General features: G+C 46.8%; 1 protein-coding gene across 5 annotated transcripts; it reads left to right on the plus strand.

Moving 5' to 3' along the window:
* The first annotated feature begins 995 nt into the window (after nucleotides 1-995).
* Nucleotides 996-8,090, plus strand: TRIM21 (tripartite motif containing 21). 5 transcript variants are annotated; one of them, XM_055320831.1, is made up of 7 exons: nucleotides 996-1,065; nucleotides 2,083-2,538; nucleotides 3,027-3,152; nucleotides 4,171-4,401; nucleotides 6,336-6,358; nucleotides 6,999-7,099; nucleotides 7,344-8,090. In XM_055320831.1, the coding sequence occupies exons 2-7, from the start codon at nucleotides 2,131-2,133 to the stop codon at nucleotides 7,892-7,894; spliced, it is 1,440 nt and encodes a 479-aa protein (XP_055176806.1). In that variant the 5' UTR covers nucleotides 996-1,065; nucleotides 2,083-2,130; the 3' UTR covers nucleotides 7,895-8,090. The 5 variants fall into 5 exon arrangements, with proteins under 5 accessions (XP_055176806.1, XP_055176808.1, XP_055176809.1 ...); XM_055320833.1 differs by having other exon boundaries at nucleotides 4,219-4,401; XM_055320834.1 differs by having other exon boundaries at nucleotides 4,222-4,401.
* The last annotated feature ends 5,584 nt before the right edge of the window (nucleotides 8,091-13,674 follow it).

A 13,674-nucleotide genomic window follows, 5' to 3' on the forward strand; every position in this document is an offset into this window, starting at 1 on the left:
GGCTTAAATATGTAACCTGACACAGTAACAGTATTCACAAGAGTCAAAAGATGGAAGTCACCCAAGTGTCCATTCACAGATGAATGGATAAACGAAATGCATGTACAAACACTGGAACGTTATTCAGCCTTTAAAAGGAAGGAAACCCTGTCACATGCTACAACATGGATGAACCTTGAGGACCTTTTAAGTGAAATAAGTCACAAAACAACAAATACTATATGATTCCACTTACGTTGGGGGCACCTAAAGAAGTCAAATTCGTAGAGACAGAAAATTGAATGATGGCTGCTGGGTGCTGAGGGAACGTACTGTTTAACAGGTAACAGAATTTCAGTTTGGCAAGATGAAACAAGTCGTATGAGTGGTGCGGCTGGTGATACAATGATGTGAATGCATTTAATGCCACTGAACTATATACTTAAAATTGTTACAATGGTAAATTTTGTTACATATGTTTTACCATAATTTAAAAAAAAAAAAAACTCAGAAAACCCCTAGCTCAGTGACAAGTACACCGTTGGTGCCTAATAAATGTCAGTTCTCTTCTTACCATTCACTGGTATGACACCTGCCTTGGGATCACGCTGTATATAAATCCCTCACCAGCTGACGTTAAAAGACTATCAAGCCTTTCCTGAAAAGGACCTGTTCCTGGAAGCAGGGGGTGACAGGTAAGGGAGAGCTCCAGGCACGTTGTCGCCGTCCCTCCCTCCCTAACTCCCTGAGAGCAGCTCCCACTCGTGGGCGTCGCCCAGCACGTAGGTGTGGGGCGACGACGACCAGTGTCCAAGGAGGCAGCGTGACCCCTCCATCGTGGATGCGATATTTTCTTGTTTGACCCCGAGGACCCGGGAGGGGACGCGAAGCCAGGACCTGACGCTGCGGAGCTCGGACTTCCTGCCAGCCTGGGGCTCCCGAGCCGCCCCGCCTGCTCCCCCGCCCCTCGCGCCACCCTCCCCTCCCACTCCCCGCCCCTCGGCCCACCCCCTTCGGACACGCCCCTGACGGGAAATCGAAAGTGAAATAGGGAGCCTGCGGCCCGCTGCTGAAAGCCCTGAAAAGGTGAGTGACTCGCCGCGACCCGAGAGCCCCCGCCCTGGCTGGGGGACCTCTCTCCCCTGCCCCGGACCCGAGGCCCCTCCCATCTAGTCCTCGCCCCTGGGGCCTGCAGTCCCGGTTCCCCCAGGGCTAGCCCAGCCCAGCCCCAGCCCAGCCCAGCCCCAGCAGTTCCTCCCGGGCTGGCAGCCTGCCTGGGACGGGGCCCCAAATGTGAACGTGACACCCAAGCCCCCGGGGGCGCTGCGCTAAGCGGGGGGCACCGGGGCAGAAACCTAGCCCAGCCCGGAGTGTAGTCCGGGCACTCCCCTCGACACTTCTCCTCTGGGGGTGAGAGGGGGCAGGACAGTTTCAGATGCTAGAAACCTGTGGGTCTGTGCCCCAGAGGCAATGAAGCCAGCTACCAGGTTCCCAGAAGGGAGAGGAGAGCCCAGGGAGTGCTCAAGCACGTGTTTATGTGTGCATGTAAACCTACACAGGTCCCCATATGCACACCTATACCTGCAGGTATCTATACATACAGACAGGTATATAGAAATTATTCTTATGTATATAATCACAGATATAGAAGTAACTCCTGTGATTATTGTGCAGATAATGAAGATATTTTCAAAGCAGGTAGCACCTTCTCTGGCTTATGGAGTGTACAGAGTACATGGTCCCTGTCATACAGATGAGCTGCTCAGCAGCGGACTGGTGACCTGAGAGGGCAGAGAATGGACAGGAAAAGCCTGGGACAGAGGATGAAGCAGAGAGGGCCATGAGGAAAATAGAGTTATAAACAGCTTTATCTCTGAAGTTCTCAACAACATTCACAGTTTCTTTGGGGGACTCAGTTTCCCCTTCTGTCTGACTAGGTAAGTGGATGAGACTAGAGAGGAGAAGTTCTTATTATTCAAGTTAATGTTCTGGTGTTGTTTTCACCCCTTCCACTTCACTGTTCCTCGTGTTTTCCTTTGGATTGTTTTTCTTCTCACACAACCCTTCTCTTCTGCTCATTTCCCTCTCTCCTCTCCCCACCAGGCTACCCCCAGGATCTCCACAGTGCTGCTTACTAAGAACATCACCCCTATGGCTGCAGCAATGCCCTTGGCAATGATGTGGGAGGAGGTCACATGCCCTATCTGCCTGGATCCTGTAGTGGAGCCTGTGAGCATTGACTGTGGCCACAGCTTCTGCCACAAATGCATCTCTGAGGTCGGGAAAGATGGTGGCGGCGTCTGTCCTGTGTGTCAGCACACCTTCTTGCTCCGAAACCTCCGGCCCAATTGGCCACTGGCTAACGTGGTGGACAACCTTAAACAAATTGGCCAGAATGCCAATGAAGTCACACAGAGGGAATGGTGTCAGGTACATGGAGAGAGACTGCACCTGTTCTGTGAGGAAGATGGGAAGATCCTCTGCTGGGTATGTTCCCAGTCCCAGAACCACCGTAACCACAAAACGGTCCCTGTCGAGGAGGCTGCTCAGGAGTACCAGGTAAGGACTTAGCACAGAGGCCTGACCAAGTAGAAGGGAGCTGGGTCCCTGCTTGGGGTTTTGTTCTCCAGAGTGAGGGAGGCAAAGTCACCTGTGGAGTTGCAGGGTTGGGAAAAGGAAGGGGTCTCCCACCTTCCAGGTCTAATTGAAGCAGAGAACTGCAAGCTCAGCACAGCTTTCTCATTCCCCAGGACCAGGGAGTACGCTTGGGAAAACGCTGCAAGGATCACACTTCCTTGTGGCCTTCTGGTTAATTAGGAATGAGGAATGCTCCCAACTCCACACCACCACCTCCAACAGCGTGGCTGTGTTTTGTAAGAAACCTCAGGCTTTTGCCAAAGTCTTCCCATCCCCAGAATCTCTATCCCAATCAGACTGTAGTCTTCCCTCTTTCTCTGCACTCAAGTTTTTCAAAGAACCAGCATGTCTTCATGGCACCTCACCCTACTTCTTGGACTGGTCGGGCGCTAACCTACCTTTCTCTGCAGGAGAAGCTCAAGGTGGCATTAAGGAAACTGAGAAAAGAACAAAAGTTGGCTGAGGAGTTGGAAGTGAATACTGCAATGAAGAGAGCAGCCTGGAAGGCAAGTGTTGTGCTCCAAAGGGAATCTCAGGTCAGAAGCCAGGGCAGAGTCCAGGGCCCCAGACTCAAACCCTAAGCATAGCTATGCCCATCTGAGGAGTGATAATATATCTCACTCACCATGAACCAGCTGTCCTCTAGGTCTCTTGATAGAGGGGAATAAAAAGCAGAGAGCTCAGATCAGATAGCAAAATCAAGAGTCTTAGGAGAAGGTGCCATACCCTTAGGAGAGGTACAAGCCATACCCTAAAGCTCCTGCTCCTTAAGCCTAGTCTTAAAACATGACAGCACCTTTGCCTCCGTGTCTGGTCAGTGGTCTCTCAGGAGAGATGCCCAATGGCTAGGCCTGTCAGGAAATGACAAGGGCTGTGAGGTACAGACTTAAGGGAATAATCCAGGTCAGACATAGGCAACTATCTGGTCATGCTGGTTTTTCTGACTGTGTTCAGATCACTGGTCCAAAGTAGGATGGAGAATAAAGCTTGTTCTGTATCTGTAAGGGCTTGGAGAGAACTCATGGCCAATAGAGCCCAGAAAGAAGATTTGGGATCAGAGAAGGGTGAGTCAGGCTGTGGTGGCAAAAGGAGTCATCCTGTGCCATCAGTGACCTTCCAGTCACTAACAGAAGAGCAGCCAAGATTATCCCCAAAACTCCTTTTCCTTAGGCCTGGGGAACAGTGTTATGAGCCTGTGTTTGGATGGTTGTTGGGATGGGGACAGGTGTTAACTCTCTCAGGAACTCACTGAGATATGAAGACAGATTTGGGCACATCGAGGTGCAGACTGGGTTTTGAAAGAGGCTGTAGAAAGTCGATAACATAGGTCAATGCAGCTGTGGTTGTAGGACAGCCCCAGTGTGCCCCACCATAATCCCATTTCACTCTTAGCCCAGAAGCCTCACCCACTTCCTGCCCTAGCAAAATAGTGTATGTTTGCTCTCAGACCCAGAGTGGTGAGTCTACGGGGAATAGAAATGGAAATGACCCCCTCCGTTCTCCAGGCTTAGGGGATTTTGACAAAATCATCCTCTCTTTCCATGGACACCAAAGAGTCAGGTTGAGAAACACAAACGGAGGATTCACGCAGAATTTGTACAGCAGATAAACTTCCTGACTGCGGAGGAACAGAGGCAAATGCAGAGGCTAGACGTGGAGGAGAGGGAGCAGCTGAGAATCCTAGGGGAGACAGAGGCCATGCTGGCCCAGAAGACCCAAGCCCTGCAGGAGCTGGTTGTGGAGCTGGAGAGGAGGAGCAAGGGCTCACCCCTAGAGCTGCTGCAGGTGAGCCACCCTCTTCTCTGAGGCTCCTGGAGGAACTGAAAAATGGCTAGAGCTCCCTGATGCTGCCAACAGCAAGTAGAAAACCCTGTCCCTGGAATTCAGACCCATGAGTAGTTTGCATTCAAGCCACAGAATGGTGTAGATTTAGGAGGAAATATTCCTTGCAGCAATTGAAAAGAACAGGCATCCCCAGCAAGAACCTGCTCTAACACATACTAGGCCCACAACCTTGAGAAAGTTCCTAACCTTTCGGAGTCAAATTTCTTATATGTTAAATGGATATTAGTACATCTCTCAAAGGATTTTTGTGAGGATTAAATGAGAGAAACCACAAAACCTTCTACGTGAGCCTTTGGCCATGGGAACGTTCTCATACATGTAACTGAAAATACAGCACTAGAAATTAAAAGACAGTAGCCCAGCCCCAGCCCTGCCACCAATCCTTTCCATAATTTTAGGTCAAGTTTGTTCCTTTTCCTAGACCTACTTTCTCCATTTGTGAAACAAGGGGGAGGGAGTGGACTGAATAACAAGGATTCCCCAGACATTAGTCACTGATATATCATCTTCACACTTTCTGCCACTTCTGTGCACTACCCAAATCCTGTTAGCATGTTTTGTTTTTTTTTTTAAGATTTTATTTATTTATTCATGAGACACAGAGAGAGGTAGAGAGATAGGCAGAGGGAGAAGCAGGCTTCCCGCAGGGAGCCCCATGCGGGACTCCATCCCAGGACCCCGGATCACAACCTGAGCCAAAGGCAGACACTCAACCACTGAATCACCCAGGTGCCCCAGAATGTTGTTTTCTTGACATTGTCTTACACTTTCATTGAAAGAAATTTAGCTTAAAAGGAAATTTGTCCTAAGCAACAGTAGCCAAGAAATCATGTGTTGATATGTTGCTGATTTTTTTTTTCTATTTTCATGACAACGGCTCTTTCTTAAATAGCACATATGATATGCCTCAGTCTATTCGATCTGTCACAACAATGCAGTGAGATGGGTGCTGTTATCCTCGTCTCATAGATGAGAAAACAGAGGGGCAGAGAGGTGGAGAAACTTAGAGACTAAAGCTGAATAACTTGACCAGGTTCACCCAAATAGTAAGAGGCAGAGCTAAAATTAAAATAAGCATTTTTTAAAAACTCATCGATGTGTGTTCTACTTAAAATTATCTTGCATCCCCTAATATGTTTGCCTTGTTGTGGCAAACTGTTGACCAGAGGGTCTCAAAAGTCCCTTCTGCTTTAACCTTGTACAGTTTTTCTCTTTCAAACCTTTTTGGTGTCTGTGTCAGATGTGGTCATGAAGCCATTGTTTTGTTTTTGTTTTTGCCCTTCTCATTCTCTAAATCTTGCTTCTGCCCAGCACTGAGCCATGCTTTCTAACACACTTTTGACTGGGCCTAGGACTCTGCCAGTCCCCAGGTAAGGTCTCCCAAGCCCTACAACAGCATATGCTCAAATGATTTAATTTCACATACATGAGAGAGCAGCATTAACTCCAGCATAAAACAGAGCCCTTCCTTCCCAAACAACACAAGCCTGTAAATGAGATAGAGCAGTTCCTGTCCATCTTGACTTGGCCATTCTTGCCCTGTGACTATCTCTGGACCTCAGCCAGGCTGGGCTGCTTGTCCCTTTCCACTCTCTTCCCACTCCTCTACCCATAAAGTCTGAGCTTTCTAATATGTCTTCTGAATCAGAGTCCTTAAACTGGTCATCCTTTCCCGGGCTGTAGGTCACACCCATGCTGGTTACTCTTGTTATTCCACAAACATCCACATTCCTTCTCCTCCAAGCTGGGAGAAATAGTTCAGGTAATGGCCTAGAGGAATAGGGCCTCAGGGGGAGCGTCACCTCACCCACAGAACTGAGATCTCAACGGTAAACCAGTGATCCAGAATTTACACTGTTTTTTTCTCTCCTCAGGAAGTGAAAAGTGTCCTGGGAAGGTAAGGAGAGGTTTTCTTTGTAAGAAGAGGGGGCAGCAGGAAGCATATATACCTGTGGAAAAGGCTGTTGCATTAGAAAGACATGCACTGATATTTTCCCCATTCTCCCTATTCTCAAAGACCCAGTAGCCCATAAAATATTTTCTGGTCTGAGGCTAATTAGTGAAAACATCAGTTGGTGAGTTATCCAAAGTAATTGGACCATAACAGCTTTATGAAGTGAAGCCCCAACAAAAGGGGAAATTCTGTTCAATCTTGAGTCTGCAGCCTGCTAGGACTCTTTCTTTAAAAAGAATCTAGTTGGTTACAAATCTCCCAGAAAGAGCCATGTGAGACCAGCTGCATGGGCAAGACTCCTTGGGGTTCCTTACAGAAGTAATTCCATCTGTATCAGGTGCCTAACCTGTAAAATGAAACAGAATGTGCTTGCTTGCGTCAGGGGGCTTCAGGGGGCCCATGTAACCAGGAGGGCCTGGATAGGAACTATGTCCTATATCTTCTTGCCTCCCACCCCCAAGGATCCTAACACAGGTGCTTAATAAATTTGCATTAAATTGTTACCTACAAAGGAGGTTATAGTGTCAGGGCTCAGGAGGGTGGGGCAGGAGATGGAGACAAGGTCTGTAATTGTTTGCCCCAGGACTGAGGCTTGGAACCTGAAGGAGCTGGACATGACCTCCCCTGGTCTGAGGAGTGTGTGCCTCGTGCCAGGGCTGAAGACGATGCTGAGGACGTATGGAGGTGAGACTAGCCCCAGGAGTGTGGGACTGGGGAATGAAGTGGGTGATGAGGGAGGAGAGTGAGTCCCTGGCAGGCCAGGGTAGGTAAGGCAGGGGCAGAGAGGTGGTTCCCTCAAAGGTCAGGCCTGAAGGTTATCTTCTCCCACAGTGCGGCTCGTGGTCACCCTCATCCTTACCCCCACCACAGGCCCAGGGCTCCTGCTTCCCCTTCCTCTCCCAGCCTGACCGTGGGCTTCTCTCTGCAGTACACATCACCCTGGATCCACACACAGCCAATCCGTGGCTCATCCTTTCAGAGGATCGGAGACAAGTGAGGCTTGGAGACAGCCAGCAGGAAGTGCCTGAAAATGAAAGCAGATTTGACATGTATCCCATGGTCCTGGGTGCCCAGTGCTTTGACTCTGGAAAGGCTTACTGGGAGGTAGATGTGAGAGGAAAAGAGGCCTGGGACCTGGGTGTTTGTACAGATTCTGCACAGAGGAAGGGGCACTTTTTGCTCAGCCCTGGGAACGGCTTCTGGACAATTTGGCTGTGGAACAAACAAAAATATGAGGCTGGCACCTGTCCCCAGACTCCCCTCCACCTTCAGGTGCCTCCATGCCAGGTTGGGATCTTCTTGGACTGTGAGGCCCACACAGTCTCCTTCTACAACATCACTGACCATGGCTCCCTCATCTATACCTTCTCTGAATGTGCCTTTGCTGGACCTCTGCGGCCTTTCTTTGGTACTGGTTTTAACGATGCAGGAAGAAACGCAGCACCTCTTGTGCTCTGTCCACTGGAGGTGGGATCGTAGGGATCCATGGAGCAGTGGTAGCACTCTCTGAACACCGACACTGCCACTGTTGGTGTCTTTCTCAGCCATTGACTCTGCCTCATTTCCCCAGGAACTCTGAACCACTTTGTTTCTGTAGAGGTGTCGGGATACCAGCAAGCAGATTGTGGCAGACAATTCACTGAAAATCTACATAAAATGACTTTCAACATCAGTATTCCTGTTCTAGATTACTTTGACTCCCTCCATGAAACAAACTACTTATATTGGGCCCAAATCACCTGGATCAACCAAAACATGTCTCTGCCATCTTTATGTGACCCAAGTCTTGTTTTCTCCTCTCCATCTCTAGGCCTTTGGTGAGATCTCTTATACACCTTGCATGGCTTGCAAAGGGGCTTCCTAAATGTATTGGGTCTTGATCTATCACATTCAATCCTTGTTCTTGTATACATTTAGGATTACTGTTCCAACATAAACACATCAGAGCATAAGTAGCTCCATACCTATTAAAAAAAAAAGAAAGCAGTCACCCTTTAAAAATAAAGGCTGAATGATGCATGCCTTAGATTTCCACATTACATTTCCAGCCCCTGTGTTCCCCCATCCCTACCATGCTCTCCCAACCACGTCCTGTTGATAATGGAGTTGGCCAAAAAGTGTATCAATCTAAATGGAAGGCAAGATGGATTTTTTTATGTCAGTTTGGCTAGGCCATAAGCCCCCAGTTTTTCAATGTTGCTGTGAAGGTATTTTGTAGATGTCATTAAAGTCCATAATTGTTTGACTTTAATGGAGACTCTCCTGGATAAGGTGGGTAGGCCTAATCCAAACAAGTGAAAGACCTTAAAAGCAGAACTAAAAGTTCACTGAAGATGACCCTCCTACCAATAGCAGCTTCGGCTCCTGCCACAGTTACAGAGCCTTGCCCTTCCTGTTGCCCGGCCCTGTGGATTTAGGACCTGCCTTGCCAAACCCCACAAGTGCATAAGTGAATTCCTTACAATAAATCTCTTCATATTTATCTCCTACCAGTTCTGCTTCTTTGGCGAACTGATTGGTGTGAAGGTCAGAACTGCAGTAACAGTATCACCTGTTGATAGCAAACACTCTTGTGTTTAAGCTTTTACAGTTGGAAGAAGTGCTATACACAGCCCTGAGAGTACAGCTATCCTTCCAGCAACCAGAGTGTCTAAAATAGAATCTCAGGTGAAGAAGCTGGGAAGATGGCAGAGGAGGAAGACCCTAAGCTCACCTCATCCCATGGATACAACTAGATAACACCCACATCAGTGTAAATAACCCAGAAAATGACCTGAAGACTGGCAGAACAAACCACAAGTAAAGATAGAAAAGAGGCCACATTGACAAGGGTAGGGAAGGGCGGAAATATGTCCAGGAACTAGATGGACCATGGACCACCCGCAGGAGTAAGGGATCTGCTGGAGCAGAGAAGGGCAAGAAGCAAACTATCACACCAGGGAACCTGCGCAGGGAAGACCAATCTGCATAACCTTTGGCTTCAATAACTAGAAGGGCTGAATTTTGTCAGTTCTTACAACCAGTGGGACTTAAAGCCTAGAGTTTTAAAATTCAGGTGACCTGGCCTTGGGAGAGCCCTGAGGTGACAGGAAGCTGAGTGCCAGAACTTACAGAGCCCCACAAACAGCCCTTGGAGATATAGCATAGAAACAGCTACTTGAAAAACACCTAGGTGAGAGTTTCTCATCTCAGAGCAGGCCACCTCCAGAAGACGACTTTTTAAAGTGCATACCCTGCCCATCACTTTGCAGATCTGCTTTGGCTGGCCTGGTCCCTGCCACTGCAGTGGTGGCAGGTCTCATTTCACAAGCAGACCAGCTTGCACCCTTTTAACACCATATACTCCACGTGGGCTGGCCTGGTCCCAGAAGTGGTGGTAGGTCCCATCTTGCTTGCACACTTTGCAAGCATAGTACACTCCACCTCCTCCAATACACTCTTGGCCAGAGCCTGTTCAAACCAGGGCCATGAGCCTGGCAGTGTACAGATAGCCCCAACAAGAGCCAGCACCATTTCAAAGTGACTCCTGCCTTCAGGTGAGGGTAAGATAACCACACATATCAGTCAGATGATCAGTCCCAGCAGCAGGCTATAGGCAGACAGTCAGTCTAATTGCTGGCCCCACCATCTCAGGGCATACCACCAAGAAAGCAAAATTTGTAGTTTGGTGCTACTAAACCTCGATTAAATGCATGACCTAACTAAATCGAGACCCAAGGAGACCCCAGACTGGTTCACTAACACCATAGGGGCCAAACTTTGTCCAAAACAGGCAAACAGAGCCATTGCAGCGAACTGGACTGAAAGAAAAAGTGGCCAAGACACAGCAGCAGAGCACACATTTACATAGGAAACACCTCTGAAGTGTCCCAGATTCTAGTAAATGGGACAATGCACTGCAGGGTACTACAGGACCTCTTCTTCATAAGGCCATTACTTTCAGGAGCAGGAGACCTATTTGATGTGCCTAACAGAGAAAGAAGAAAAGGATGATAAAAGGACAAAAAAAAATGAAACAAGTAACAAAATGGCAATAAATATATACCTATCAATAATTACTCAAAATGTAAATAACTAAGTGCTCCAATAAAATGACATAGGGTGACAGAATGGATGAAAAAATAAGACCCCCCCTATGTGTTGCCTACAAAGGACTCATTTCAGACCTAAGAACACATGCAAATTGAAAATGAGGAGAGGAGATGGAGAAACATCATGCAAATGGATATGAAAAGAAAGCCAGGGTAGCAATACTTACACAAAATAGACTTTAAAACAAAGACTAACAAAAGACAAAGGCATGATATAATAAATGGGATGCTTCAACAAGAAGACAGAACAATTGTAAATATATAGTCACCCAACATGGGAGTACCCATAAACAGTCCATAAACAGTTAATAACAAACATAAAGAGCTAATCAATCATAATACAATAATAGTTGGGGACTTTAACACTCCACTTACATCAAGGGACATATCACCAAACAAAAAACAAGGAGACAGTGGCTTTTTTTTAATAATAAATTTATTTTTTATTGGTGTTCAATTTGCCAACATACAGAATAACACCCAGGGCTCATCCCATCAAGTGCCCCCCTCAGTGCCCGCCACCCAGTCACCCCCACCCCCCACCCTCCTCCCCTTCCACCACCCCTAGTTCGTTTCCCAGAGTTAGGAGTCTTCCATGTTCTGTCTCCCTTTCTGATATTTCCTACCCATTTCTTCTCCCTTCCCCTCTATTCCCTTTCACTATTATTTATATTCCCCAAATGAATGAGACCATATAATGTTTGTCCTTCTCCAATTGACTTTTTTCACTCAGCATAATACCCTCCAGTTCCATCCATGGGAGACAGTGGCTTTGAATGACATACTAGATTAGATGAATTTAACAGATATATTCAGAACATTCCATCCTAAAATAGAATATATATTCTTTTCAAAAATACATATTGACACATGGCCATTCTCCAAAATAGATCACATAGTAGACCATAAAACAAGTCTCAACAAATTAAGATCAAGGTCACACCATGTATCTTCTCTGACCACAACACTATGAAACTAGAAGGCAACCACAAAAAAAAAAAAAAAAGGAAATTGAACATATACATGAAGGTTAAAGAGCATGCTATTAAACAATGAATGGTCAACCAAGAAATCAAAAAATAAAAAGGTGGATAGAAATGAAAATAAAAGCCTCTCAAAACCTCTGGGATATAGCAAAAGTGGGCTAAAAGGAAAACTTATAACAATAGAGGCCTATCTCAATAAGCAAGAAAAATCCCAAAAAATCAACCTAACATTACACCTAAAGGATATAGAAAGAAAAGAGCAAACAAGAAAACCCAAAACCAGCAGAAGAAAGGAAATAATAAATGATACAGAAACGAAAACAATGAAGGATCAATAAAATCAGGAGGCTGTTGTAAAGATCAACAAAATTAATAAACCTCTAGCCACACTCATTTTAAAAAATGAAGACAGAGGACTCGATCACAAATGAAAGTGGAGAAATAACTGACACCACAGAAATAAAGCATTGCAAGAGAATATTATAAAATGTGCTCACAAATTGGACAATCTAGAAGAAATGGATAAATTCCTGGAAACATATAACCTATCAAATTGGAAGTGGGAAGAAACATAAAATTTGAACAGACTGATTACCAGCAGATACTGAATCAGTACTCCAAATACTCCCAACAAAAGCTCAGGTTCAGAAGTCTTCATAGGTGACTTCTACCAAATATTTAAGAACAGCTAATACTGGAGGAAGAGGTATGGTGGCAGAAGAGTAAGGGTCCTTATTTCATCTACTCCTCTGAATTTAGCTAGATAATTATCAAATCATTCTGAACACCTATGAATTCAACTTGAGATGTAAGAAAAGAATGACTGAAATTCTACAAATAGAAAAGTGACCACTTTTTTTGCAAGGTAGGAGTACAGAAAAGAGAAATGGCAGATGGTGGGGTGGGGGGCGGGGCAGGGGGAGGGAACCTACTTTATCCAACTATCAGAAAGTGATTTAGCCCTGGAGCACAAAATCAGGACCTTTAGAAATCCGCTCCAGTAAGAGACTTCCCTACCTGAAGGGTTCTCAGGTAAAGTGGGGTAGAATCCTAGACCAGACAGTGGAGTCTCAAGATCTCTGGAGTCACAAAAACAAAAACAAACCGGAGTGCCTGAGCCAGCAGAGTTTCCAAGCATTGGAGCGGGGAAACCCATTTAGGTTAGCAAGCCCAGGATGGGGCTGTCAGCTTGGTTTGCCATAAATCCTGAACTGGCTAATCAGGTGACCACCCTCCATGTAGGGTCCCTGCAAAGGACTTGAATGCAACAACCCTCTGCCTTCCCCTAGGAGGGGCAGAGCAGGTGCATACATGACCCAGCCAATACTCTCCCTGCCAGGGCCCTGTAAAGGAGAGAAACAGAACCCTCTATTTCCTCCAGGAGGGACAGGTGAGTGCAAGCACAATCGGGTGAGCACTCTCCCTGCCAGGGCCCTGCAAAGTGCACCTCCTGGTGTATAAATCGGTGTCCTTCTGCCTTCCCCCCCAGGGAGGATCAGAGTGGAGGTGTGCACCATAGGAGTCTGATCTTTCAGCTCTGGGGCAGGAGATTGGGACATGGCCATTTTTATTTTCACCCTCTAAAGAGGCACAGAAAGCCTTCCGGGAAAAAAAGCCACACACAGCAAACAGCTTACACTGAGCCTGGCCCCTGGCAAGGGGTGGTACAACTCCACCCGGGCACAGACACCTGACAACCAGTGCAGCAGTCCCCTCCCCTGGAAGGTCAGCTCAAAGAACAGGTGAACCACAAGTTTGCTGACCAGTTTCCAAATTCATTTTATAAGCTGGCATTACCCTGATACCAAAACCAGATAAAGACACCACAAGGGGCAGCCCCAGTGGCTGGGTGGTTTAGCACCGCCTTCAGCCCAGGGCCTGATCCTGGAGACCCAGGATCGAGTCCCATGTCGGGCTCCCTGCATGGAGCCTGCTTCTCCCTCTGCCTGTGTCTCTGCCTCTCTCTCTCTCTCTCATGAATAAATAAATAAAATCTAAAAAAAAAGACACCACAAAAGAAGACAACTGCAGGCCAATATCCCTGATTAACATAGATGCAAAATCTCAACAAATTATTATGAAACCAAATCCAACAATACATTTTAAAAAATCACTCAGCATAATCAAGTGGGATTTATTCCCTAGATGCAAGGATAGTTCAGTATTCTCACATTAATCAGCA

This window comes from Nyctereutes procyonoides, unplaced genomic scaffold, assembly GCF_905146905.1.
Source record: "Nyctereutes procyonoides isolate TBG_1078 unplaced genomic scaffold, NYPRO_anot_genome, whole genome shotgun sequence".
Classification (NCBI taxonomy): Eukaryota; Metazoa; Chordata; class Mammalia; order Carnivora; family Canidae; genus Nyctereutes; species Nyctereutes procyonoides.

What these genes read in the sequence shown, in the direction of transcription:
- TRIM21 (XM_055320831.1), top strand. Translation starts at nt 2,131, where the DNA reads ATGGCTGCAGCAATGCCCTTGGCAATGATGTGGGAGGAGGTCACATGC. An exon ending in TGCTCCAAAGGGAATCTCAG is followed by an intron (nt 3,153 to 4,170) that starts GTCAGAAGCCAG and finishes TGGACACCAAAG; the next exon opens with AGTCAGGTTGAGAAACACAA. An exon ending in CACCCCTAGAGCTGCTGCAG is followed by an intron (nt 4,402 to 6,335) that starts GTGAGCCACCCT and finishes TTCTCTCCTCAG; the next exon opens with GAAGTGAAAAGTGTCCTGGG.